Source organism: Musa acuminata, chromosome BXJ2-3 (assembly GCF_036884655.1).
Source record: "Musa acuminata AAA Group cultivar baxijiao chromosome BXJ2-3, Cavendish_Baxijiao_AAA, whole genome shotgun sequence".
In the NCBI taxonomy this organism is placed as follows: Eukaryota; Viridiplantae; Streptophyta; class Magnoliopsida; order Zingiberales; family Musaceae; genus Musa; species Musa acuminata.
The window spans coordinates 42,139,586-42,165,065 of record NC_088340.1 but is presented as its reverse complement, the minus strand read 5'-3'; the positions used below and the strand labels follow the sequence as shown (position 1 = coordinate 42,165,065).

Genomic DNA, 25,480 nt, shown 5'->3' with positions numbered 1-25,480 from the left:
TATGTGGCTCCTTGGACCTCACTACATCCCGATCAGCTGTCTTCTTCGCAACAGCAAACAGATTCTTTGGCCACTTGACACGTGGGCCTATAAAGACCCATGACTAAAACGAGTTTACCTCCACCTATTTTCACTTTTCGATTATATATATATATATATATATGTGAAATTTAGGTATTTAATATTTATTATTCTAAATTAAAGACGACATGTCCCTTTCGAGGAAGTGCTTTCTACTGGCTTTCAAGGTTGCAGCTACAGGTGGAGCAGATGGGAAGGAAGGAGCCCCATATGGGACTCCATCGATTGGGAGTACTGTTAAGGTGTGCCGACATGAGTCAAGAACTCATGCTTGTGACTTGCTATCTCGCGTCCATGTCTCACAGAACAGACGTACTTTTCATGCCTGTCTGTCTTGACTCTCACGGCTGTTCTCCGCCTAAGTGGGAGGAAGGCAGAAGAAACGTCGGTCTTCCCGGTGGCATTAAGATGAATCGAAACAAAGAAGAGCAAAGGGAAGTCAAACCGTTCCTCCGACAGGGCAGAACACAGAGTCAAACTGTACTTTCCGGGTAAGCAGTCGAGCTTGGATAGTCGCGCAAGGAAGGTTCCTCATCCCGTTCTTCGATCCAAACCAAATAGGAGAAGTAGGGCAGGTCGCGGTCTCCATACCTGCAACGATTGTGAAACATGCATCTGGAAGACTGACTCTTTGGTTCGAGGGAGGACAGAACTATGACCTGTCCTTGGACCTTTAGTGTGTCAGATTCTTGGAGGGTTCTCCAGGTTTGACCACCATAATCTTTGCTTTCTTCATGATCTTGGAGGAGGAGAAGACCCACACGCATTACCGATGTCAGTGTGTTTGTGTTAGAGGAAGTTGATATGTCATGTGTCAGTCTCCCTTATTATTATGGTGTTGAACACAGGATGATGAAGTCCATAGTAGCCGCCAGAATTTTCAGTGCTGGCAGAAGTAGGCAGGCGATCTATTTTAGTCATCTGCCATCGAGGAATCAAAATGTAGCCAATGGTTAGACCACAACAGTACAGAGAAGGTAAAGAAGCATGCGTTCCTCATTTCCTATTCTAATTCGGATGCATCGACATGGTCACATCGGAGTCAATGGAAGAAGCCATGCTCGGTGAGCAAATTGGGCGATAAATAGGCGGTGGATCAAAATGCCCACCGATTACTGAGCCCCATCTCCCTCCCTCCCTCCCTCCCTCCCCTTCGATCGATTCGCTTGTTTGTGGTGATGGAGAAGGTAGGAGACACGAGGAGCATGTCAAGGAGGCTTGTTGCTTTGGTCCCGTTGTTGCTTCTGCTTCCCACTACCTCCCGAGCCGCGTCGGAGTACAGAGAGGCCCTCGCCAAGAGCCTGCTCTACTTCGAGGCGCAGCGCTCCGGCCGCCTCCCCTACGACCACCGCGTCTCTTGGCGCGGTCACTCCGGCCTCACCGACGGTCTCGAACAAGGGGTCAGTGGCCACTCGTTCGGTGATGATGCTGATCTCGTGTTCGTCTTCTCAAGCTGCTTAATTGCTGCAGGTTGACTTGGTTGGAGGATACTACGACGCAGGGGACAATGTCAAGTTCGGGTTGCCGATGGCGTTCACCGTAACGATGCTGTCGTGGAGCGTGGTGGAGTACGGCGGCGATATCGCGGCGGCCGGAGAGCTGAAGCACGCGTTGGAGGCCATCAAATGGGGGACTGACTACTTCATCAAAGCCCACACGCATCCTAACGTTCTCTGGGCGCAGGTACGTATTGCGACACATCCGGTGACGACGACTTCCATATCCATGGAGGCAAACCATGAACGAGTCAGTCGTCTTCTCGTTGGTTCAGGTCGGGGACGGCGACACCGACCACAGCTGCTGGCAAAGGCCAGAGGACATGACGACGTCGAGACAAGCGCACAAGATCGACGAGGAGCACCCGGGGTCGGAGGTCGCAGGAGAGACGGCTGCGGCCATGGCGGCGGCGTCCATAGCGTTCAAGGAGACCAATCCACATTACTCTCACGTCTTACTACACCACGCTCAACAGGTCGGCTTCAGCACCGCTCGTGTGTGATGCCTCCACGACCAGCTTCTGATCGAAGAATCCTTCTTCTGGGGTTGCAGTTGTTCGAGTTCGGCGACAAGCACAGGGGGAGGTACGACGACAGCATCGGGGCGGCGAGGAGGTATTACCCGTCGGGGAGCGGCTACGGCGACGAGCTGCTGTGGGCGGCGCTGTGGCTCCACCGGGCCAGCGGGAGGGAGGAGTACTTGAATTACGTGCTGGACAACGCATACGACCTGAACGGTGCTACGTGGGCGATCTCTGAGTTCAGCTGGGACATCAAATATGCCGGTGTTCAGATTCTTGCTTCCAAGGTAAACCCTCATCTCTCTTTCTTCTTGTGATGATCATCATCATCGATCCATTGATAGGAAATAACAACACTAATCGCAATCAATTTGACTTGAACTCATAAATTCCTACAAGTTTGGCTATTGTTGACAAAACTACATTGCACCAACTAATTGGATTGTCATGTTGTGGAAGAGAAGGGAAATAGGAATTTGGTCAACCATAGCCTGAGGTGCAGTTTGACCTTAGACATGCAATGATGGGGTGGAGTTAGGTAGGGTATGGAACTTTGTGTTCTGTTCTGATGCACATAGTCTTTGATTACATCATGTTTGAAATTGGATCTGAGGATGGTCAAAACCATATCCCAATTCTCCAAGTTCTCTTGGCATGATGACAAACCCTAAATACTTGTTTTCTGTTCTTGATGGAATGAGACATTTAAACGAACACTTTGTCACAGAGAAAGGAGCCCCAAATAGTTGTGTTCTTATCGATAATGATGGCTTCTAACTCTTAGTTGTGATGTGGCTTTAATGCTACTACAGCTGTTGATGGAGGGAGGAAGAGATCTACGAGAGGAGCAAGTGAGCATATTGGAGCAGTACAGAGCAAAAGCACATCACTACTTGTGCTCTTGTCTCAGCATGAACGACGACGATAGCGGCAGCAACGTGGCCCGCACACCCGCCGGCCTCCTCTTCGTCCGCCGGTGGAACAACATGCAGTACGTGGCGGGTGCCGCGTTCCTCCTCGCCGTCTACTCCGACTACCTCGCTGACTCCGGGGAACTCCTCCACTGCCCGCGGGGCTCCTCCGGCTCCCAGGACCTTCTCTCGCTCGCCAAGTCCCAGGTGGACTACGTCCTGGGGTCCAACCCCAGGGGCATCAGCTACCTGGTGGGGCACGGTGGCAGGCACCCGAGGCGGGTGCACCACAGAGCCGCTTCGAGTGTGTCCTACAAGGTGGACCGGGCGTTCGTCGGCTGCACGCAGGGGTTCGACGAGTGGTACGGCCGGGGGGGCGATAACCCGAACGTTGTGGTGGGAGCGCTCGTCGGAGGCCCCGACGACAAGGACGAGTTCAGCGACGTGAGAGGGAACTACGTGCAGACGGAGGCATGCACGTACAACACGGCGCCCATGGTTGGAGTCCTTGCAAAGCTCAGTGCAAAGCTGGAAGAGCAGCAATGACTTGACTGTTGAGAGGAGCACAAATATTTCTTTTCTTCTTTGGTTCCTTAAAGAGAATAGAAGTTCAAATGTAAAGATAGAAGAAATATGATACTCGCTTTGATCCGACAACAAATATGAACGAGAGATACATATACTAATGCTACATAGTCTCACATGGAATATGAGGGTAATCAAAGTATGAACATTGGTGAGGCATCTCATGGGCAGGAAGATGAATGCAAGTGAGTGGATCAAAGAAGATTCCTCATTCGCATGTCAATCCAATTACCATTGAAATGAAAATAGTCAACGATGTGGAATATCTCAGGTCACAGTGGAGGACAATGCCATCAAAAGATCCAAGGAACAGTGTCCCACTCTCCACGGAGTAGTTGTGAGGGGATTGTGATGGATGTGACAGATCTGATCTTCGTATCCTCACACAATAGAAATTGAAATCCTGGATTTGATTCTTAGATCACTTTGTTTAAGAAGAGTTAGATCAACATCTCCCACTTAGCGTTATGTCTACGGGGGCCTAATGGCCTCTCGTGGATTGTTGTTGACCATGGAGGTCGATAGAAATATTTCGAATGATTCATCCTTTTTCATCCATATCAATGTCTATGGGGTGACTAGTTGACGGAGAAGGATTGATTATTAAAATATTTCCTATCAATCAAAGATGTTAATATCACAATCAACATGACAATTAGTTCGCAGAGATTTGCCAAAAAAAAAAAAAAACAAACAAACAAAAGAACAAAAAGATCCCAACAAGCATATGATGTGTATCTCATTCAATATGAAGTGGCACCAATGAGCAACAAAACTTGGTTTGACAAAACTTGTCTGCTGCTTAAACAAGTTCATATAACAACAGGAACCATTCACAAGTACTTGGCATATGCGGACATTTCTTTTAGATAAACAAAGCTTCTTACTTCAGTGGTTTGTATGTTCATCATGTCATGGAAGGCAAATAAAATTTAAAGCAGTCTAGCCCTAATCTTTGGGTCCAAGAATTTTACAAGCATGTCATAGTGGTGCAGATAATCATCGAGTTTTAGCAACTGCAATTGTCTTTAAATGGTAGGAACTGACATTGCTGCTATGCATCGAGTTATAGTTTCTGAATGACAACTGAATTAGCAAGGCCGGCTTCCTCGATCGTCTTGCTCGGATCATTGAGCTGCTTGGGTGGAAAACCAACCGTTTGTAGCTGGTAAGAACTTGGTGCCCCGGGCCTTGATGCATCGATGAAAGACCGTATATTTGCTACGGTGTGTTGGGTGTTGAAACGCGCAATCATCCTGGTCCCGTCCGCCAACCTCAGCTGCATGGTAGTAGATGGCTTAGATTCGTCAACGGCCAGGCCTGTGGACGATGAGGGAGTACTACTGGATGCTGTGGCAGTGTCAGCAAGCTCACTGCCAGAACTGTTTGAGGATCCACTTCCTAGCGTCCTACCTGCGCCCTGAAATGGAGCAAGGCGTCTCGCAGGTTCCTGCCAAAGAGAAATAATCAGGAATCCTGGGCTGCAAGAAAATAATGAGGTCAATCTGAAGGTTTACGTTACACATACAGGACAATTTTCTGCCCTCCTTACGAGATTGACATGTACCACGGACCTCCTATCTGCTGGCTCGAGCTCTTTTGGGCATTCAGACTTCATAATGCTCTGCACAAAAGCCACAAAGATTGCAACATCTTAAAATTGGATTAGGATATAGGAGAATAAGTCATCTAACTTTTCACTAAAGCAATCAAGCAACATTGATTTAGCAACAAGTTTATACTTGCTTAAATGAATGGATGCAGCAGATGCCTAAGAGAACCCATGAAGCAACTAAACACGAGAACTTGAAGATACAATAAATCAAGATAAGATAGATGGCAGTACCAAAATAAAGCAAAAATAAATTTGTTCCCTAAAAAGTTATAAAGAAAGTTTTCCTGAAGGATATGCTCATCTTTGTTTCCAGTAAACGAACTCAATAGATCTAAATTTAACGACACTGATGTGTACAATGGATAAACAAACTCTTCAACAAAGTTGATCTCCTATAAGAATCTATTAATTTAATCTTTACCAATGTGCAGGTCCAACTAATTGTGCCCACAAAAATTGACAACTTCAAGAACGGTAAGAGGGGACATGTCTGGTCATCTTGATGAGGACCAAGAGACCATGAAACTTCAAATTGGAGGCAAGAAGACATTTTACAAGAGATTGTAAATAAATTTTACCGCAAATTCCAAATGTATTTAAGTTGCATATCCAGAAAATCTAACTAGCACTCGAGCAACTAAAATTGAGGGCTTTACACCAGTTATAAATTTACATCATGAACAATAATACTATCAGACTATTGAAAAAAAGTAGTGGTATTCAGTTCACCAATAATCTGAACATGTTAAATATCAACATAAGAAATAATAAACCATACTAGGGAAAGCCAAAACCAAGCCACTGCATAATCACAAACAATCCATAAGCACTGTGGTTCTGCTTGAAGGTGAATTCCCCAGAACAGTCGAATCCTTATTAGGTGAAATCTTCCTGCTATCTAATACAAGACAGCCAAAGAGATTGACATCGATGTAGCAAGAACATAAATCATGCTAGAACATATGTAAACTAAATCCACTCTAGGTCCAATAATTCATTGTCCAGTATATAAACTTTACATGGGTCATATCGTATTAACATGACTAACAAAACAAAATAGAATAAAAGTATGCATGATTGACAGAATGAACAGCAGAATTTCATTAACTTGGAATGAAGAATGTGAAAATCCAGTACCTAGAAAACTTATGCTGTGGAACATGAATGAGTTACAAATAATGTTACCTCTAAGAAGGCTGCATTTTCAGGATCATCAAACCTCCTCAATGGACCATCATTAACAGTAAATCCATTGGTCCAAAAGTGGATATCATGCACTATGTTTTCAGGTTGCTGGGGAGCAGCAGGGACAGTTTCACCTGATAGGAGTCTACCAGTTCCGGTAAAACTTCTTGAGCTTGATGATGGATGATTAGCCTCGATTGGTCCTTGCATGGCTCCCATCTGCCTAGCTTGCTCAAATATGCCATCCACATTATGACCATGTTTTGATGGATCTTGAACCAGCATCCCACTGCATAACTGACTATGTTATCGTCAAACTGAAAAAATCTCACGAGAAATAAAGCTACTATTTTTCTACCAAAAGTAATCTGTAATTCAGAGAGATGGACCTCATACAAGTTTACTTTTGTTCATAATACATGGTTAACTAGTGATTTTGCTAAAATGTTCACATGTGAAGAAATAAGAACATCATACCTATAATCATTTTTCACATACAACATAGTAAACGAAGTTAGCATTTAGCATAACAGAATTTCACATTTTGAAAGTTAGCTAACATATTAATATTTTGTAGCTTTATCCACTGTATAAACCATGCCACTGATCACTAACATGATCTTTGATGTAAAATGAAAGAAGATAAAAATTTTAAACTGGTTTCCAGATCTTAAACATCGAGAACATCAGTAATGCTCAAATGTATTTACCTTCTATCGTGTTCATATCACTTTAAACCATTATCCTTTATTCTATTCACAATTGAAATTTGAAACTATGCCTATTTGTTCCCATAATGTATGTATACTTTATTTTCCCTTTCCCAATAACTTCAACTTCACTCATCCATCTCGGTACAGTCATCTCAGCATCAATCTCATTGATACAAAATAAAATGGTCACAATTCCAACCTTATGGAAATTCAACCACCACAAAACTCAAAGCTAATTATTATGGGAATACATAGATAGCATCAGTAAACCTACAATTATTTCTGTTACAACAGCAATGCAATTATGTCTCTATAATCCAATAAATAGGTCTTAAGACTCATCAAATATGTCATGCAAAAATAAATCTGATTCGAACGAGGCACTAACTATCCTCTCTATTTGATACGAGGAATTATTTTCTCCAGCAATAGAATCAGCATCCAATTTAAGGGCGCGAACCAATCCACCACAGAGCGGAAAGTGGCTCTCCTGATCTCGAGAATTCCCACGGACCCTATCCAACTAATATGCTTCGGACATTAAAATAGACCTACTCTACCAGAAGTCTACCGGAGAATTCGCAGTGAATTAACAGGGGTCGGAAGGGAAGTGAAAGCAGCGGCGTGATCATCGATCGTATCACCACGATGAAGAAATCAAGGATCATGAGGGTGAGAGATCAACCTCTTCTCGCCGCCAGTGTAGTACTCCTGAGGCCCGTCGGAGTCGCTATCGGAGCCGTGGTCGGAGCTCCGATTCAGATCCGCGAGGGTCCGGATGGTCGGCCGGTTCCCTAACGGCTTCTTGTTGCCTCCCCTAGAACCCATCGCTGCAGGAAGAGGAGGACGACGCGGAGCGGGTCGCTGAAGGCGGAGAGGCGGTGGCAGTAGAAAGCACAGTTGGAGGCGTGCAATTGATCTTCTCCGTCTTTGTCGACGGCTTTAATGGGGGAGTTTGAGACGCCGACGGTGGTTTCGAACTTGAAGTATCCACCGTCCCTTCTTGGCAGATCTAATATCCGACGGTGGACAATCCCCGGCTCCGATTGCCATTTGTTTACGTTGGACGACCTCGTATCATTCCAGCAAGACTTTACTAACAGTTTGCATCATACCAAGGGGCTTACCTTATTTTTAATGGACAGTTTAAGCAGGACCCACAGTGTGCCCCACATACGGAACATTGCAGTGTGCCACATATAATTACCATTGCTTCCTCCATTATATATATATATATATATATATATATATATATATATATATATATATATATATATAGACATTTAAAATCATGGAAAATTCAATACTGATTTAAATAAATATTATTGAGTTTCTTTTTTCCTTGATACTTCCCATTAAGGACCAGACAAATTAAGCATAGAAGAGAAAATTTAGACAAGTAAAAAAATAATTTTTTTATTGATGATGGTGAATGTTTCCCAAATTTGTGATAGATAACTAATAAAAACTATGAAATTAATGAATAACTGAAAAATGATTGACTAATTTTGGATTTGTTTGATTCAATGAATAATGGGAGGAATGATTTTGTCAAAGGTTAACCAATATATCAACAAATCAGAACACGAATTCAATATTTTTAATTATATATATATATATATATATATAGGGGTAAAAATATACTATTATTAAACATTTTAAGCATAAATATTTCAAATAACTCCAAAAGAAAATAATGGTGGTTAAATTTAGAATTAATTTAACACAAAATATCTTGAGCCGTTGAGATCTCATCCAACGATCCTAATAAAAGGGTGATACGAACCGTGGCTTATAAATGACCACCACGCGTTTGCGTCCGTCTGCCGCCGGTCGCTCTTCGCATCTCCTCCTCAGCTCCGTCGCCAGATTCCATGGCGTCTTCCACCCTTAAACGTTGGTTGAGGCCCGAGGTTTGAGTTCGATCTCTTGTGCTCTTCTCGATCATCTGATGCGGTTTCGCCTGTCGTGATAATGATGGTGGTGGTTGTATTAGGTCTACCCGCTGTTTGCGGCGGTCGGGGTGGCGGTGGGCATCTGCGGCTTCCAGCTTGTCCGCAACATCTGCATCAACCCGGAAGTCAGGTGGGTTTCCTTGTTCCTCCCCCCGATCTTTTCGATCAAAGATCAGGATTCTCCTGATTTGACTGCCTCTAAATCATCCCCTTTTGCGCTTGTTCGTGTAATGATCTGGATCCATCCAGTTCTTCTTTGTTCATCTTGTTCTATATGGAACTTCTGACTGACAATTGCCCGACCCAAGTGTTGGTTTCTGATTGAGATCTGGGAGTTTGATGTCTTCCAAGGAAGAACAAAAGCTTTAATTTGAAAGACAGGATTGTACTTGGCCGAATTTTACACCTAATGTTTGATTTGAGATGGTTGATTAGATCGAAAACATCACCTAAGATTGGTGGGAAAGAGGTTTGGAGCATCAATTGATGTTTATGCACTTGCAATGGCTTACAAATTTAGGTGATTTCAGATGAGTTCGGTGTAAGGATTTCTCTTCTAGTTGGCTAAATCCTTTTAGATGAGGATTTGCCACAACCCACCCTGAAGCCATTAACTTGATAGGTCCAATGTAAGGATTTCTCTTCTGGTTGGCTAAATCCTTTCAGATGAGGATTTGTCTCAACCCAACCTGAAGCTTAACTTGATAGGTCTAATTGAAGGATTTCTCTTCTGGTTAGCTAAATCCTTTTAGATGAGGATTTGCCACAACCCACCTTGAAGCCATTAACTTGATAGGTCTAATGTAAGGATTTCTCTTCTGGTTGGCTAAATCCTTTCAGATGAGGATTTGTCACAACCCAACCTGAAGCATTAACTTGATAGGTCTAATCGAAGGATTTCTCTTCTGGTTAGCTAAATCCTTTTAGATGAGGATTTGCCACAACCCACCTTGAAGCCATTAACTTGATAGGTCTAATGTAAGGATTTCTCTTCTGGTTGGCTAAATCCTTTTAGATGAGAGGATTTGTCACAACCCAACCTGAAGCAATAACTTGATAGGTCTAATGAAGGATTTCTCTTCTGGTTAGCTAAATCCTTTCAGATGAGGATTGGCCACAACCCACCTTGAAGCCATTAACTTGATAGGTCTAATGTAAGGATTTCTCTTCTGGTTGGCTAAATCCTTTTAGACGAGAGGATTTGTCACAACCCAACCTGAAGCATTAACTTGATAGGTCTAATGAAGGATTTCTCTTCTGGTTGGCTAAATCCTTTTAGATGAGGATTTCTATTCTGCCTAGAACTCTCAATTTCATATGCATATATGATGAGATCCATTCTTTGAGATTTTATTCGATAACCTAATGTGAAGTATTCTATTGAGTACTATGAAATTTTTAGCTGGCATGACTGATCTCGTTTGGGATTCTGATATCATTTGGTTGTAATGCTATAAGGCTACGTTATGAATTTTCGTTGCATCCTTCCTATGTTACTTCCTTGCAGTCACCCTTCTAAGTTATCATTACATGCAAAAGTGCAAGAAAAACTAGAGTGAACCATAAGAAGATCCTGATTTTTTTTTTTTTAACTTGATTGATCTGCATATATGAGGAATTATCTAAAGTCGTTGACCAATGGTCAAATATTCTAGTTGTGATGTGCCTATTCTCTTATGGGCTTCTTATGTGCATTTTGCTTGTAAACCATATGCTACCTTGTCAAGTTTCCTGGCTTGCTTTCTCATGTTTACTTCAATCACGTCTCTAAATCATCATGCCTAGTCTCTTATGGGCTTCTTATGTGCATTTTGCTTGTAAACCATATGCTACCTTGTCAAGTTTCCTGGCTTGCTTTCTCATGTTTACTTCAATCACCTCTCTAAATCATCATGACATGCACAAGTGCAAAGAAAAACTAGGGTGAAGCACAATAAGACCCATACATTCATCAGTTGATATTGTTACTAATTACTTAACCAGTTGGTGAGCATTCTAATTGGTGAAAATAACCTCGTCTTTTCTCGGGCTTCTACTAGTGCATTCTGTTTGTGGACGTTATGGCGTCAACAGTGAAGTGTTTTTTTGTGATTTCCAGAGTTAGCAAGGAAGGCAGGGCTGCGGGAGTGCTGGATAACCATGCGGAGGGAGAGAAATATGCAGAGCATAGTCTCCGTAAATTCGTCCGGAACAAAAACCCAGAGATCATGCCAGCAATCAACAATTTCTTTACTAGGCCGGAAACAGAGTGAAGCATTTCAGGAGGATCAGCTCAAAGTGATAATAAAACCCTTGTTCGAAACCATGGATATTGGGTCATGTTTGTTTGAGATCGCACTGTGTTCTCAAAGACAGTGTGTGTCATTGATTTATAATATTCAGTAGTTTCTGATAACTTCAAAGCTTCAATTTGAAGCTTAAATTAGTATCCTAACATCCAAATGTTGGGAAGCCAAGATTGCAGTAATAATGGATGCCTTAAAATTGCTCAAGTCATCAAGAGTTCAGATTTTATTTGATGTTCTTCTGAATTTGTTATTTTGAGGCTTTATGGACTTTGCTAAGGCATCAATTCAGATATATCCAACTTACAATGCACAGTGCATTTTTAGATTGTTTTTTTACATCTGGAGCCATAATAGAAAAAGTTCACTTCATATGATAAGATACAGCTTCTACATGTCCAATAGAAGTTTTCATATAACCTTCCAGACTTCTAAAGATACACATGCATAGGATAAGCTCCAACATATTTATCAAGCTGCACTAAAGAACCTTCATTCCACTGGATAGAAAAGGTAACATTGATGAAGAGATACAAACCAACAGAGGGTGGCATGCTAGGGTAGAAAATGTGATAACAACAATGCTGTCCAATGATACAGCAGTAGGGTTGGGCACAATCACAGAGCAGGGATGGAAGAATTAGGATGCACATCTAATGCTGGATAGGGTTTTGTTTGACAGATAAAAGGATAGAATGAAGTCAATGAACAGAGAGGCAAGGAAAGAATGAAAGAGGAAGAGGATAAGCTTTTTGATAAAGATTAAACTATGTTCATTGTACCAGACAAACTCCCCTTCCTAACATGTCCCCTAAACCCTAAAGCTGAGAATTAATTGTGTATGCTGAGTAGATCTGACCCTTACATGATCTAAACTGCATTAACTGATTCTTCAATGTTTGATTAATCTCATCCTGGAGATCTTGATTCTTCCACTCCATGTCCCATGATGGAAATGTGACAATATGTGAATAAAGAACAATTTAGGGTTTCCTCGTGCATATATGACAGATGTACTATAGCACACAATAACACTAGAATTGGTGTCAAGAAAGATGCATGGTTTATTGTCAATTTGACTACAAAGCTGACCCTTGAGCAATTGCTAAACATCCATCACTTAACTCTTTCCTCAATATGCTGAACCTAAACATGAGCTTAATTCTAAACAGTAGAGAACTGACTGGAATCCATAAGGAATCAACAGCTACTTCATGGATCCCCATACCTCGGCATATAGAGAAGAAGAAAGAAGAATACAGAGGAAGACAACTCAACCCTGTTGGAACAATAAGGAATCAACTGCTCCATGATTCTCAAAGAACAAAACAAAGAGAACAGGGTGGAAGAAATGTAGAAGAATATGGAGGAAGAAGACAGGAAGACAACTCCTGTTGAAATCGAAATCAATAAGGAATCAGCTGCTGCATGGATTCTCACACAGTAAAAAAGAGAACAGGAAAGAAGGAATGTAGAAGGATATGGAGTAGGAAGGTAGGACGACGACAACTGTTGCCAAACTGAAACCTTTCTTAAAAAATGAAAATAAAACTCACTAGTATAACCATTTCTTTCAAAGAAGAATACTCCCATTTAATTTGAGATCCCTTGTATGAATCAACCATTGAAACTGAAGACAACTCCCTGTTGAAATCAAAATCAATAAGGACTCAGCTGCTGCATGGATTCTCACAGAACAGTATAAAGAGAACAGGAAAGAAGGAATGTAGAAGGATATGGAGTAGGAAGGCAGGACGACGACAACTGTTGCCAAACTGAAACCTAATCTTAAAAAATGAAAATAAAACTCATTAGTACAGCCAATTCTTTCAAAGAAGAATGCTCCCATTTAATATGAGATCCCTTGTATGAATCAACCATTGACATGTCTAAATAACTGAAATTGTAGGACTCTATCAAGAATATAGGCCAATCAAATGAGAATTTTTTGATGGAATATATTTCCTCTATGGTTGATTCCTATTAAGACACTGTACCTATCAATATGAATCTTACCAGTCTCACATTTTCAATAAAATTCTGAAGATGTCTAGAAATATGTATTTTTTGTGTTTTTGGAAAGCAGAACTAAATGGAAATTAATTAGACATAAACTTGGCTCAATAAATAGAATTAAGCTAGCTCACCATCTCCGAAGCCAAATGCATGTAAGAGATGAAATACCGGAAACAGCTCGACAGATTCGTTCACAGCCTGAATGCGCCTCCGACTCCACTTTTCTTCACCTTTCGGAATGCAATGTACACTATAACAGAAACATGCGGCTACGCTGCATGTACAAAAGCATTAGGAGATAGGAAGACCACTAGAAAAATCATTCACAGTACCAATGTAGGAACACAACCAATAAGTTCCTAGCATCATTTAGAAAAAAAAAATGCAATGATGCAGTGTGACGGATGTGTTCCACATATATATTAGTAGAAACTAATCTACAAAATAGAACTCAATAAAACAAATATCGAAATGATCTTCCCTGTATAAAATCAAAAGAAATTATAAGAGAATGTTCAAACTTCAACCTACAATGATTAGCAGATTGTAACAGTTTTTATACATGATAAAATCTATCTGTCCACACACATAGACACATCCATGTGAATGAAGCAGAGCATGTTAACTGCACTAAGCTGACAAAATCAGTTCTTATAAGCCCAAATCCTATGCCCATATTCACATGGCTTTCCTTATGAGAAACTTCAACATATGCTCTATAACAATGAAAACACAATAGACCCATAGCTCCTTAAATGAGAATACTCACTAGAGAGAACGGAAGAAGTACTGTAAACTCTCACCCTAAGTTCTTGAACTCATGCTACAAGAACGAGAGAGGCGGAGAGTCGAGGGTGGCATTCCTCTCACGGTGCCCACCTCACCACCCACCGCAGGAGCATAATGCTTCCTGCACCCGGGGCACCGCCCGTCTACCTCAAGAATCCGCTTGTGGCAGAACAGGCAGAGGCGGAAGCCACAGTTACAGGGGAGGAAGCTCGAGTCAGTCGGGTCAAGGTCCTCGTAGCAGATGGGGCATGAAGATGGTTTGGAGAGGATGCCATGCTGAGCCCACCCAGCTGCGGCGTAGTGCCGCTCCATGCTGGCAGGGAAACTCCGCTGCTTCAAGAGGTTGGGCAGGCTCCGTGGGCGGAAAGCATCATCTGGCCTCCAAGCCCTGTGCACCGCCTGCTTAGCATCCGGCTTTTCCAAGCCCTCACCGCGATCCTTGATCGTGTTGCCGGGTGCTGCGGTAGATTCCGGGATGGTTGCTACGGGGTTCGGGTTGGGTTCATCGGCAGACAGCGCATCAGCAAAGGCCTCCCAATCCTCCACTTCCCCTTTATCTTCTCGTCTCTCCTCGGAATCATCTTCCTCCACTTCGGCATCGCTGATGCTTCTCGAGGAGGAGCCAAAGCTGCTCCCGCTACTAATACTATTGTTAGGGCATCCGGGAAGAGGGCTGCGGTGAGTCGGAGAACCTTCCTCGCTGCCGTGAAAGCTCGATCCATCAAGCCCCACCTCATCCCGATGCTCCTCCTCCTCCTCCTCTTCCTTCGGCCTGCGACCTAACTCCTTCGAGAGCGTCGGATGAGGGAGAGGAGGAGAATCAGGAGGTGCCCTGCTCCGCACCACGCAATCCTTGCTCTTCACTGCAGATCAACAGGAAAGCTACAACAAAATCAAATTTTGACACCAAAAGACCAAAAAATAAAACCCCAAAAGAGAGATCCTTCGATCTCCGAAGGAACTAAACTCAATCCACTCGTTCCCCCCCAAAACCCGCTACCGAATCCCTAGCGGCAAACGAATCGGACGGGCACCTTGCGACAGCCACTGCTCGCGCCTCGCATCGAGTTTGCACTGCTTCAATTTCGCGGACCTGTTGGTCTGATCAGCAGAAGAAACGGATGAGGCATGCAATTGGCATCGAATCGCACGAATCGATGAGGAGGAAGAATAACCAGTACCCTCTTTCTCCTGCCGATGTCGCGCGACATAGCGGCGTGGGAGCCGTCATCTGAATCCATCTTTCACCCACAAGAACTCCTCTCTCTCTCTCTCTCTCTCGGGGATAGAAGACGGAAACAAAGAGTGTGGATGAGGAGAGGACGAAGGAACGCAGAACGAAGCAAACCGGATAACAACAATGCAAATCGGCATTCTTTCGTTACGACAGCTTAATTGAGGTCCAGACGTGACCAAATGTACAAAATCACCCCTGTAAGGATTAGGATATTACTACTGCCGCATGGTCAGTCCAATAAGTTCGACCGACTCCGACGGCTACCCGTGCGAAGACTGGAAGCTCAAAATGGAGCCCACGAAGGACCTGACAAAAGGGTCATGGCGTACGTTTAAAGGTAAGTATCGATTTCCTTTTGAATAAGAGATAAGTAGGATGGAAATGGGTCGGATTCTGAGCGTGATGTTCCTGGAATCTAAACCCGAATCCGATAACAAACAGTAGGGTTAATGGAGTATGGATCAATGTCTCAGATCCGATCGAATGGCTTAACGGATCAAGAAGCGGGGGTCATCACTCGTGTTACCGGGTCAGGTTCGGATCGGGTGGAGCGGGCTATGGGTGCATTGACACTTGTAGGGGCAGTAGTGGCGAGGAGTACACTGTACTGTTTCTTCTATTTATTTTGTTTTGTATTATAGCATGTTTGTGGTAGGTATAATTTTAGATGGTTGGATGACCTGCAAAAATATGATGTTTAGATGCTTCAAATATATATTTTAGGAACAGATATGGAATTTATTTAGAATTTCCTAAGATAGTAAAAGAAAACAGGAAATGGAAGTTGCCAAACTAATTAGGAATTTTTGTTCTTATAAACAAAAACATCTTTCCATGCTTTGAAGTGAAAATGAAACAACTTGTCACAGTGAATTAAGCATGCAGCATTTACAATTCTTTCTTGTCCACTTCAAAGGCATTCAAAGCAACTGTTTCATTTTATGTAAATGATATTTTCTGCAATAAAAATGGCATTTTTTGTGTGAGGAAAACATATGTGTTGTGTGTTCTAAAACTCAAACACTACAACTGTTTATATTGTACTGATAGCAATAAACTAAAGAAGGGAGAGTGAATCTACTTACATGGAACACTTAACAAGGACAGCTTCAACTGGAACTCCATCAAGAAAACATAAGCTCAACTCTCTGCTATCAAGAATTTATTGCAGCATGAAAAAGGGTGAGCAGGAAAGTTTGAATCATATTAAACTGGAAAACAACTCTGCTATCAAGAATACAGTTGCATTGTAACCTTGTCACATGAATGACAGGAAGCTAGTTGTGAAGTTCTTTCATGAGCTGTCCTATCTGCATTTAGAAATCATGTCTCCTTTTCTAGAATTAATTTATAAAAAACTGTTGTAAAGCAACACTTATTTTCAATCTACAGAGATGCTAATATGCAATTCAACAGCATGGAAGATAGCATAAAAAGTTGGAATTTTGCAGAATTGCAATTTGTGTAAATGTTCATAATGGTATAGCCACCAAAGAATCATCTTCAAGATGATCTTTAACCAACCGATACAATATGTGCCGGACAGCCGGGACTAGGAAAGCCTGGATGAGAATAATATATATCTCAAAATGGAAGATGGTACATCATAAATAACTAAAAAGAGGAAAAAACAAGGACTGAACTCTGCTGAGATTATCATGGAATATATCATTAACTGTAGCACTGTCTAGTTTTCTTATAATTCTTCTATTTTGCTGCAGCCCTTTTCTATGTGTACATTACAGCTGCCAACATGGTGGAACAGAGATGCATGCTTTGATGTGTTCAAATGTGGAACAAGTTGGAACCTGAGCAGCAATGAAGCAGTCCTGAAAATACTGCAGTGTAAAACTTCCTTCTGGACTCCAGAAATGCACTTTGCATGCGATAAAGCAGTAGATCCATCACCATCTCCTCTCAGACAAGGAAATGAGCTGAAAATAAAAGAGTAGAAAATTAAGCTCCTGAGAATTTTAGATATAATTTGCAATCCAGCAGAGCCTCTCAAAAGAGCCACCCATGTGGAAATGCTGGACCTATAAATGTCACTAGTATTGAAGTTATACTTCTGTTGTTACAGGAATATAACAAGAATTAGAAATTGTTTTGAAGTATAGGATGAGCATGGACCTTTAGATTCATGTGTTTTCCCTTTTTTCATTAGTAATGAGAAAAGAAATAACAAAGCAGTAAATATTTTATTCAAGATTTGAAATCTCAGTGCAGTGCTGATATTGATCAACAGGCAGACCAGTACAGATCATTGTATGACTGGAGGAAAAGATGAGACAGAGGAAGAAATGGAGGAAGATGAGGAAGAGACAACATAGTGACAGAACAAGGTGAATGTTGAAGTGGAAGGCAGAGGAAAAAGAAAGGAGCAGGGAAGTTGTTGAAACCTGTCAACTATTGCTTTTAGCCATCCATAATTTAAGAAGTAAAAGAATTTTCCCTATTTTAAATTGAATCAGACACGTGTCAATCCCCTATCAGACCAAAAAATAATGGGTGAAATGCCCAATATTTAGAACATTAATTTGATCAACCTTGATATCTGTTAGGACCTAGGATGCTACCCATGGTTTGCAATACCAGTCCGTACCGCTGGTACGGGCGGTACGTACCGGTCCAACAGGCTTCCGGTACGCGGACCGCCTGCTACCGGTCCGGTACTGTAGCAGTAATGTAGTACTGTAGCACTGCTACAGAGCTCGACACGCTTGAATATACCGCTCGGTACACCTGGGTGTACCGAGCGGTATACCGTACCGTATCGGTACTGAGCCCAGGTCGAAACTCCGGTACGGTACGATATTGCGAACCTTGATGCTACCAATTATGAAGACCTAGATCCATCTACTTACTCTGGAGCGCCTATACTGCTTTTTCCTCAGTTCTCAGACAAAAAAGTTTACATAGCAGAGAAGAAACCAAGGTAAATGTGCATAATTACTAATTCACAAACAGTTTAGGTCAAGGATTCAAATTGCAGTCATGATACCAGTTTCAGTAACTGGTCGAACTAATATGATATTGATATTATTGGGTGGTGTACAGACTCATACTATTTGATATCCATTGAACAAACTAATGAAATAAGAAATATTGAACGGGACTAATCTATATGGTCCAATATCGATCCTTGGTCCAATCGACAAACACTGATTTGACTGACACAGTGCAAAATGGAATTCTTGAGACAGAGATAGCCTTAAATAAATAAAGCGATAGAAACTCAATTGAAATGATATGAAGATGCTCAAAAAGAGATAGAAATACAAAGATTAAATAAGGTGAGTTAAAATTAATGAGAGCAGAAAGAGAAACCTAAGAGAACTTTAGTGGCAAGAATAATAAGATATTTGATCTCTCTTAATTTAACTAGGGATGCTTTCCTACACAAAGCTTAATGAGATTCATGTAGCCTAAAAAACAACCCTAACCAGTTATGGTGATAGATAAAAGGATATTTAAAAAATGTCCACTAATAACCAAGACACATTCCTCTAGTAGTTATTGCCTTTGACAGTTCATTTGTTCCTCTTTTTTCCCTTATCATATGTTCATAAATCCTGCCTCTTATCTTACGATTGGGATTTATTCTAAAACTAAGTGTTTAGTGTGCCAAGTGTCCTAATCACAAAAATATCCTACTTGGTTGTTGCCAACTCTTTTCTTGCAATACTGAAAAAAGTTAGATACTTGAATGGTTAAATATTTTAAGGGTACAAGTTTCTTCTCATAGTAAATAATTGATTTGACTAGATTTCATGGAAATGATCAATTTATGAAAAAGACATGAAGTGGGAGGTTTTGCTCAAACAGAGATGCATTTGTTCATTCAAGACACATGCATACAAGAAACTTTGACCAGAATGGAGTTAAGTTATTTAATTTAACAACATTGAGAGCCATACTAGAGGAAGTCCATTATAGTAGCTAAAAAAATATGCTTTTAGTTGATGGGTACATATACAGGTTACTATGAACTTGGAAAAGAAAAGCATTGGTAAAAGATCAAAGCATCAAACTATTTGGAGAGAATCTTCAATAGTTATGATGTCTTTCCACAAAAGCCAGCCTATTTTAAGCAAAGATATTGAGTGCTAAGGACTATGCATAAAGTATTGCACAATCTTAACAGAATAGTTTAATTAAGGCACAAGCCACAAGTTTTCTATTCGGCTGGTTCTAATTAAGTGAATTTAAAATGCCGACTATCAAGTTTCTAGTTTCTAGTCGCAACAAATAGGCTAAATTATTTTGGATAATCATAAATAATCCCATGGAAAGGCTTACTTAATTAAGGTGCCTGCATATACTCTCAAGGAACATCAGATCTCAAAGTCAATTTTGTTCTCTATCATTCCAATCTGTGGGTAGAAATTAATGAGTAAAAGATGACATTTATCTATATATATGTATGTATAGATTTATTTGAATAACTACAGAATCCAATTGAAATTTGATTCATCATTAGTGGCATAATATAATATAGAGTTCCCTATGCCTAGATTTAATTCTTCACTAGTGTCTTTTCCATAGACACTGTAAAGCCTGTAGAAATGCAAAATTTTAGGTGAAAGGCCAATGTAACACTTAGCCATGACAGACAGAAACATGGTTGAAGGGCAGTAAGCCTAATGCAATGTTTGCTAACTGAACATGGTTGGCTCGTCATTTGGCTTGTTTGCAAGACATATGAGCTTCCGTTGAAATAGTGTGTTGTTTGCTAACTCTTGCGTACAGCTTGTTAAGAAAAACTCACCTTCTTTAAGATCTTGCAAGTCCACCTATGCTTACTATAGATGTTACATAACATCATGGTGTTAAAAATCAAGTGTACTGGTAGGTACAGACCAGTATTTAACATTCTAACAGTGAATTGGTATGTGGACCACAAATTTTTGTCTGGTACCATTTCATACCAGGCTTACAGCTTGATATAATCAGCGTCTCAGATGTAACATCCTCTTATTTCAATCGAAACAGGGTGTACCAAATTGTAAGCCTACCATTCGGTTTCCTTTTTCTTTTTTTCTTTCAATAGCTTGACAGCTGTCTTTTCTTTTTCATTTCTTTTCCCTTTCTTTTTATCGTTGCACATTCTCTTTCTTTCTCTCATGCATCATATCTCTCTCCCCTCCGCCTCTTCCTCCCCACCAATTTGCCACTGCTGCCTCCAACTTGTCACTCGCCACTTTCTCCTCCTTGTAAGGGTTGCCACCACCACCACTTTCTCCTCCTTGTAAGGGTCGCTGCCTCCTCTCCAGCATAAGGCACGCCTCTCTCCCCCCTTGTCTTCCTCTACTTTATCTTCTTTTCATGTTCCTCTTGCTCCTCTACCTCCTCTTCTGTTGGGCTTGTGATATACCAACCTGTACCAAGAATCGTTATGATGAGATAAACTGGTACCATACTAGTCCAGCCACCAACTAGTATCGACACTGACTCAAGATTTAAACCTTGCATAATATAGCTTGAGTCTTTTGGTGGGACATCATATCCTATTGTTGTTGTATAAAACTCGAGCTCTCTAATTTTAGCCATTTATTTTTATCTAAAAACTGAGATAACATAGTAGTATATATAATATGAGATATGATTTGAAACCCTAAGACTTCTCTGGTACTTGGCCATAGTTCTCTCTCTCTTTAGCCTTCTCTGTCATGCCTTGTAATCGCACTTCTCTTCACATTGTAGCCACCATGCCATACCATCTTCATCTTCCATCTCAATGCCCATGCATGCACCTCTTCTCACCCTTGTGTCCTTGGATTCTGTTCTAGCTACCTCCATAAAACATCAACCATTTCTTCAATCTCCGAAATAGATGAACTAGGCCTGATGATTTTGGTGAAGCTGAGTGTGAACTTTGGAGGATCAAGCACTTTTCGAGCTTGGTCTAACAGAAACATCATGTTTGTTTGACTCACCTGAACATGATCCCCGTATCAGGTCATTTTCAGCTTTGTTTACACCAGTACATGAAATTGTCATGGCACCTCTAGTCATAATGCATTCACCTACATAACTAGATGCGAAAAGAAAAGATTAGTACAGACCATGTCAGAACTTCAATTATTTGAGGAAGTTATCCTTGACATCAATGAATGGTGCAAAGGAAAAGTAAACCAACAATGCAATCAAGAATTATGCTTGATAAAGTCACATCACATGTCTTTCCTTTCAAACTCCAATATCAATTCATTGAAATTAATCAATTATAATAGAATACCTATGTAGGCCCTCATATCCTTAGTCTTGAAGGACCAATAGGCACGGTGATGAAGTACCTCCCAATAATTATTAATCATGTTAGATGTAATTTAGAGAAGCTAACTACTGCATTATCTCTTGAATCTTTTCCCCATTGTTTATTTATATAGACATGTTAGAAATGATTATGCTAACAGATCTAACTAATAAGAACTTTCTAACAGGTCAATACATGGTCACTTAAAGATAAATGATGTCATAAGTCCAGTTGCATAGTCTTTTGAACACTAAGGTTCCTGTTATCCATGTAGACACTGCATTTGTGAAACAGGGAGGAGGTAACTTCACTAACCTGTCGAGCAACCTGTGCCAGTCTCCTACTCTCTCTGGATGATTCCACTAGTAAGCTAGATTTCTGAGGGTCCAGCACAGCATTATCTTTCTCCACTCTTTGCTTGGACATGCTTCCCTCTAAAGTTGTAGAGTCAACTTTGCTATCTATAGAAACCCTCTTCCGCTTCCTCTGAAAGGTATATTTGAGGATTTTGTCACTTCGATCTACAGCAGCAGGTCCACATGGCTTGCAAGGTTCATCTTTACAATCATCGTGACCCTCTTTTGTTATAGAAGTGCCCAAATCTTCTGCTAATTTATCATCTTCTTTTGACAACATTATCTCATGTAGCAGTGTGCCATTTTTAACAGCATCTGAAACTGCATCATCAATCACCTCACTTGTACCTAGTACCAAAGATTCCTTTAGACTATTTTCTTGAAAAGTGGCTCCACTACCAGAAGTATGGCTTCCACCAGTATGATCTTCACAAGTATTGCATAGTTTCAGAACAGATCTCCTTGTCATTATTCTATTGCCATCTAAAAGCCCTGAGATTCTATGATTGGAAAATTTGTTCAACTTAGTCTTTTGATCTTTTGTTGTTTCCTGATTTTCTCCAGACATCTGAGGTGAACAAGAATCCAGTGTCTTTAGAGGTGCTTCACCGCTAGGCCTCTGTGAATTACCAGCAGATCTATCCTTGTCATTTTCTCCAACCTTGGAATGATTACTACCTAGCAATCCATAATGTTGCATGTCATGATAAGTAATACATTTAGCAGGCCTCATGCGTTTTTGATGCCGCATCTTTCTTCTTACTATTTTTTCTGCCATACCAAAATCTATGGCCCAGGGCCTTTCAGCTTTTTTATTCTCGCACATGTTTGGTTCATTCTTTATGTTTGACATATGGTCATTGGCCGCCATAGAAAACTTAGAATGACTACTCTCCAGGGATCTACAATGTCGCATGTCATGATAACCACATTCTGTGGACTTCATAATATGCTTTTTACAATGCACTCTTCGTTTCCTACGACACACTGGTTTCTTCACCATAGCAAAATCTTTGGTGTGAGACCTTTCAGGTTTTCCATTCTCACACATCATTGTTTCACTCTTTATGTCTGAGACCTGGTCATGGATTTGTATAGAGAACTCTTTCCCAGATACTTGATTCCGCTCAAAAGCTCGAATCCTCTGGGTGCATCCGTTTCGATAAAGCTCTGGCTCTTTGTTGCTCAGTATTATTGATGCCAAGTCAGGGTTGCCAGCGTAATTATCCACTGCAATCAAATTATTCAAAGGTTCATCTTGTGTCACGCCGTTGGTGAAGCAGCAGTCAGAATTCGGTACACTTTTGGCTCCTCTTTTAGAGTACAGGTGTGAGTCAGAATTATGTATGTTTTCTTTACAATTATATTTCTCAGAAGTGGCATTGTGACCTGTGCTTTTCCCATCGGGAAACTCAGCTTGAATATCCATCCTTTGATCCAATTCAGAATTCAATCTCTTCAGTTCAGATCTAAGAAAATTTATTGTACCCTTTGCTTCACCGAGTTGAACTTCAAGTTTTTGAATTTTCCTTACCTGAGATAGATTGGACTTTTCCGATTCATTAATCTGTAAAACCAACATTCATTGTAAGCAATTTCTTCAAAACCTGTCTAAATTATAAGCCAAAAGGTAATAAGGACCTTAACCAAAGCCAAAAGCAATTTACTATGTAGCATTCTACAACAAACTAAACTTTAAAAAAAAGTACCACCAGCAGAAGTATTAAGGACCTTAACCAAATCAACTTCCACAAAGCAAGTTAATAAGTGCCATATCCTCTAAAATTGTTCCACTATTGTATATCATCATAAGTGCAACAAAAAAAACAAAAACCAACCTCTAGGGAGTATCTGTTGCAACAAAGAACATATTCATGAAAATAGTTATAAGATAGAAACAAGTAGCACAGTATATACTTATATAGGCAAAATGATTAATGTATGAATTATATTCCTGAAAAAATTAATAAACAATATAAATTGGTTATTTTGGTCCCCAAAGCTATGTCCAAAACTTATGTAACTTAAACTGCCTGATAATGTCTTCCTCTTGGAAGGAATAAAAAAAATGAAATGAGATTGCTTTGAATCTCATGGTGGCAATATGACATCTGATCTCCAGATCCAAAAAGCATGAATATATTTGTTTTCATGAAGAAAATTTAATACATAGTTACTACTCCATGTTACACAAAACTGATGTGTGGCTGTCAAAGCATTGTAGAATCACCATTTTGTAAAATTAAGCATGAATGTCATAGTTAGCAGATTTTTCATGTTTGCAGCATATTATGGGCCTACAAAGTTTCCTAAACATTAGGATATATTTTATCCGATGATGTAGCAGGATGGAGACAGTCAAATCTTCTAATCTAAAAAACGAGACATATATCTGGTGATAAAGATAGAGAATACTAGAGAAAATAAAACAGCTGATGTGACTGGACATGGCTAAGCAATACTTCGTTTCATTAGAAAGAAGAAGCAATGGCAACCGCATTTATAGCTTAGGCAGAAACTATTAATCCAGCAAACAGCATGCCCTAACATGATATTTCGGGCCTAACAACCAAACTTAAGGAGCTCATCTTGACTAAGCAAGCATATCAACGTGCATGCTGGATATCGAGAAGAGAAATCCCCCCTAAAAGCGATCTTTTGCCATAAAGAGAACTGAACGGATGTTGAAGAATGTGGAATAGGAGATGGAGCCATCACCTTGGAGTCCATGATGGACTTCAATCGGAGAAGCATGTCCAGTGACTCTTCCCTGGCAAGCGACAGACTCTGCTGAAGCTGGAGCACCCTCCGCTCCGAGGCCAGAATCCGAACCGCCGACTCCTTCGCCGTGTTCAAGATAACATCCGCAAATGCCCGCTTCAGCGCCGCCATTCTCTGAACGATTCCCCCACAAAGAACACGAAACACCACACAAACAAGATCAGAAAATGACGACCAAACATCCAAAAGGCAAAACATAGGCAAGATTGGACGAGACAAGAAAGGGCTCTTTTGCTCATGATTTGGGTCTTGGGAGCGTACCTCGGCATCCTCGGCCATCGGAAGCGGTTGGCGGTTGAGAGAGGCGGCAGAGAGAAAGAGGGGGGGAAGGAAAGGCGAAGGAAGAGGCGGCGGCGGAAAGGAGTGGTTTCGTTCGGCAGCGGGTTTCTTTCCCCCCGTCCGCTCCCCCCCCCCTCCCCCCCAACCTTTCAGCTGTGTCTGTTATGACACGGAACGGGCAACCACAATCCGCGTTTACGCTTTTGCCCCGCCGTTCCCTTGCCCGCGACAGGATTCAGCTTTCTTTAGTCACGAATATCCCCGGACCCACCTTGGAACGATGGGTCCCGCTATAGAGAGCTTCGTCATCAGTCAACAAACCTGTCGCCTGTACACGTCAAAAACCAGGCGTCGTCTCGTGGTAGTCGGTCCCTAACAGGGCGCCTCGTGCTTCTCCGTTGAATTCCCGGCAGGGTACA

General features: G+C 41.3%; 5 protein-coding genes across 12 annotated transcripts; 2 read left to right on the top strand and 3 right to left on the bottom strand.

Annotated features, from left to right (window-relative positions):
• Window positions 1-1,030: 1,030 nt before the first annotated feature.
• Window positions 1,031-3,867, top strand: LOC103979991 (endoglucanase 7). Its single transcript, XM_009396271.3, has 5 exons — window positions 1,031-1,481; window positions 1,552-1,764; window positions 1,853-2,053; window positions 2,131-2,385; window positions 2,911-3,867. Exons 1-5 carry the CDS (start codon window positions 1,260-1,262, stop codon window positions 3,553-3,555), a joined length of 1,536 nt encoding a protein of 511 aa, XP_009394546.2. The 5' UTR covers window positions 1,031-1,259; the 3' UTR covers window positions 3,556-3,867.
• Window positions 3,868-4,359: 492 nt separating this feature from the next.
• Window positions 4,360-9,024, bottom strand: LOC135608388 (plant UBX domain-containing protein 4-like). Of its 2 annotated transcripts, none has more exons than XM_065101213.1 (4): window positions 8,894-9,024; window positions 6,395-6,683; window positions 5,123-5,218; window positions 4,360-5,044 (listed from the first exon to the last, which is right to left on the bottom strand). In XM_065101213.1, exons 2-4 carry the CDS (start codon window positions 6,677-6,679, stop codon window positions 4,661-4,663), a joined length of 765 nt encoding a protein of 254 aa, XP_064957285.1. In that variant the 5' UTR covers window positions 6,680-6,683; window positions 8,894-9,024; the 3' UTR covers window positions 4,360-4,660. The 2 variants fall into 2 exon arrangements, with proteins under 2 accessions (XP_064957285.1, XP_064957284.1); XM_065101212.1 differs by lacking the exon at window positions 8,894-9,024 and adding an exon at window positions 7,793-8,245.
• LOC135608391 (uncharacterized) lies at window positions 8,920-11,554 on the top strand. Its single transcript, XM_065101217.1, has 3 exons — window positions 8,920-9,020; window positions 9,104-9,192; window positions 11,161-11,554. The coding sequence occupies exons 1-3, from the start codon at window positions 8,982-8,984 to the stop codon at window positions 11,312-11,314; spliced, it is 282 nt and encodes a 93-aa protein (XP_064957289.1). The 5' UTR covers window positions 8,920-8,981; the 3' UTR covers window positions 11,315-11,554.
• Window positions 11,555-12,366: 812 nt separating this feature from the next.
• Window positions 12,367-15,526, bottom strand: LOC135581128 (uncharacterized). Of its 2 annotated transcripts, XM_065101209.1 has the most exons (4): window positions 15,334-15,526; window positions 15,187-15,253; window positions 14,167-15,015; window positions 12,367-13,637 (listed from the first exon to the last, which is right to left on the bottom strand). In XM_065101209.1, exons 1-3 carry the CDS (start codon window positions 15,391-15,393, stop codon window positions 14,168-14,170), a joined length of 975 nt encoding a protein of 324 aa, XP_064957281.1. In that variant the 5' UTR covers window positions 15,394-15,526; the 3' UTR covers window positions 12,367-13,637; window position 14,167. The 2 variants fall into 2 exon arrangements, with proteins under 2 accessions (XP_064957281.1, XP_064957282.1); XM_065101210.1 differs by lacking the exons at window positions 12,367-13,637; window positions 15,334-15,526 and having other exon boundaries at window positions 13,828-15,015; window positions 15,120-15,234.
• Window positions 15,527-16,814: 1,288 nt separating this feature from the next.
• On the bottom strand, window positions 16,815-25,215 carry LOC103979994 (uncharacterized). Of its 6 annotated transcripts, none has more exons than XR_010485509.1 (5): window positions 25,044-25,214; window positions 24,720-24,896; window positions 21,961-23,568; window positions 21,326-21,415; window positions 16,815-17,323 (listed from the first exon to the last, which is right to left on the bottom strand). XR_010485509.1 is itself a non-coding variant. In XM_065101206.1 (4 exons), exons 1-4 carry the CDS (start codon window positions 25,059-25,061, stop codon window positions 17,294-17,296), a joined length of 1,800 nt encoding a protein of 599 aa, XP_064957278.1. In that variant the 5' UTR covers window positions 25,062-25,215; the 3' UTR covers window positions 16,815-17,293. The 6 variants fall into 6 exon arrangements, 2 of the variants coding, with proteins under 2 accessions (XP_064957278.1, XP_009394551.2); XR_010485508.1 differs by lacking the exon at window positions 16,815-17,323 and adding an exon at window positions 19,649-21,233; XR_010485511.1 differs by lacking the exon at window positions 16,815-17,323 and adding an exon at window positions 19,650-21,233 and having other exon boundaries at window positions 21,326-21,423.
• Between the last annotated feature and the right edge of the window lie 265 nt (window positions 25,216-25,480).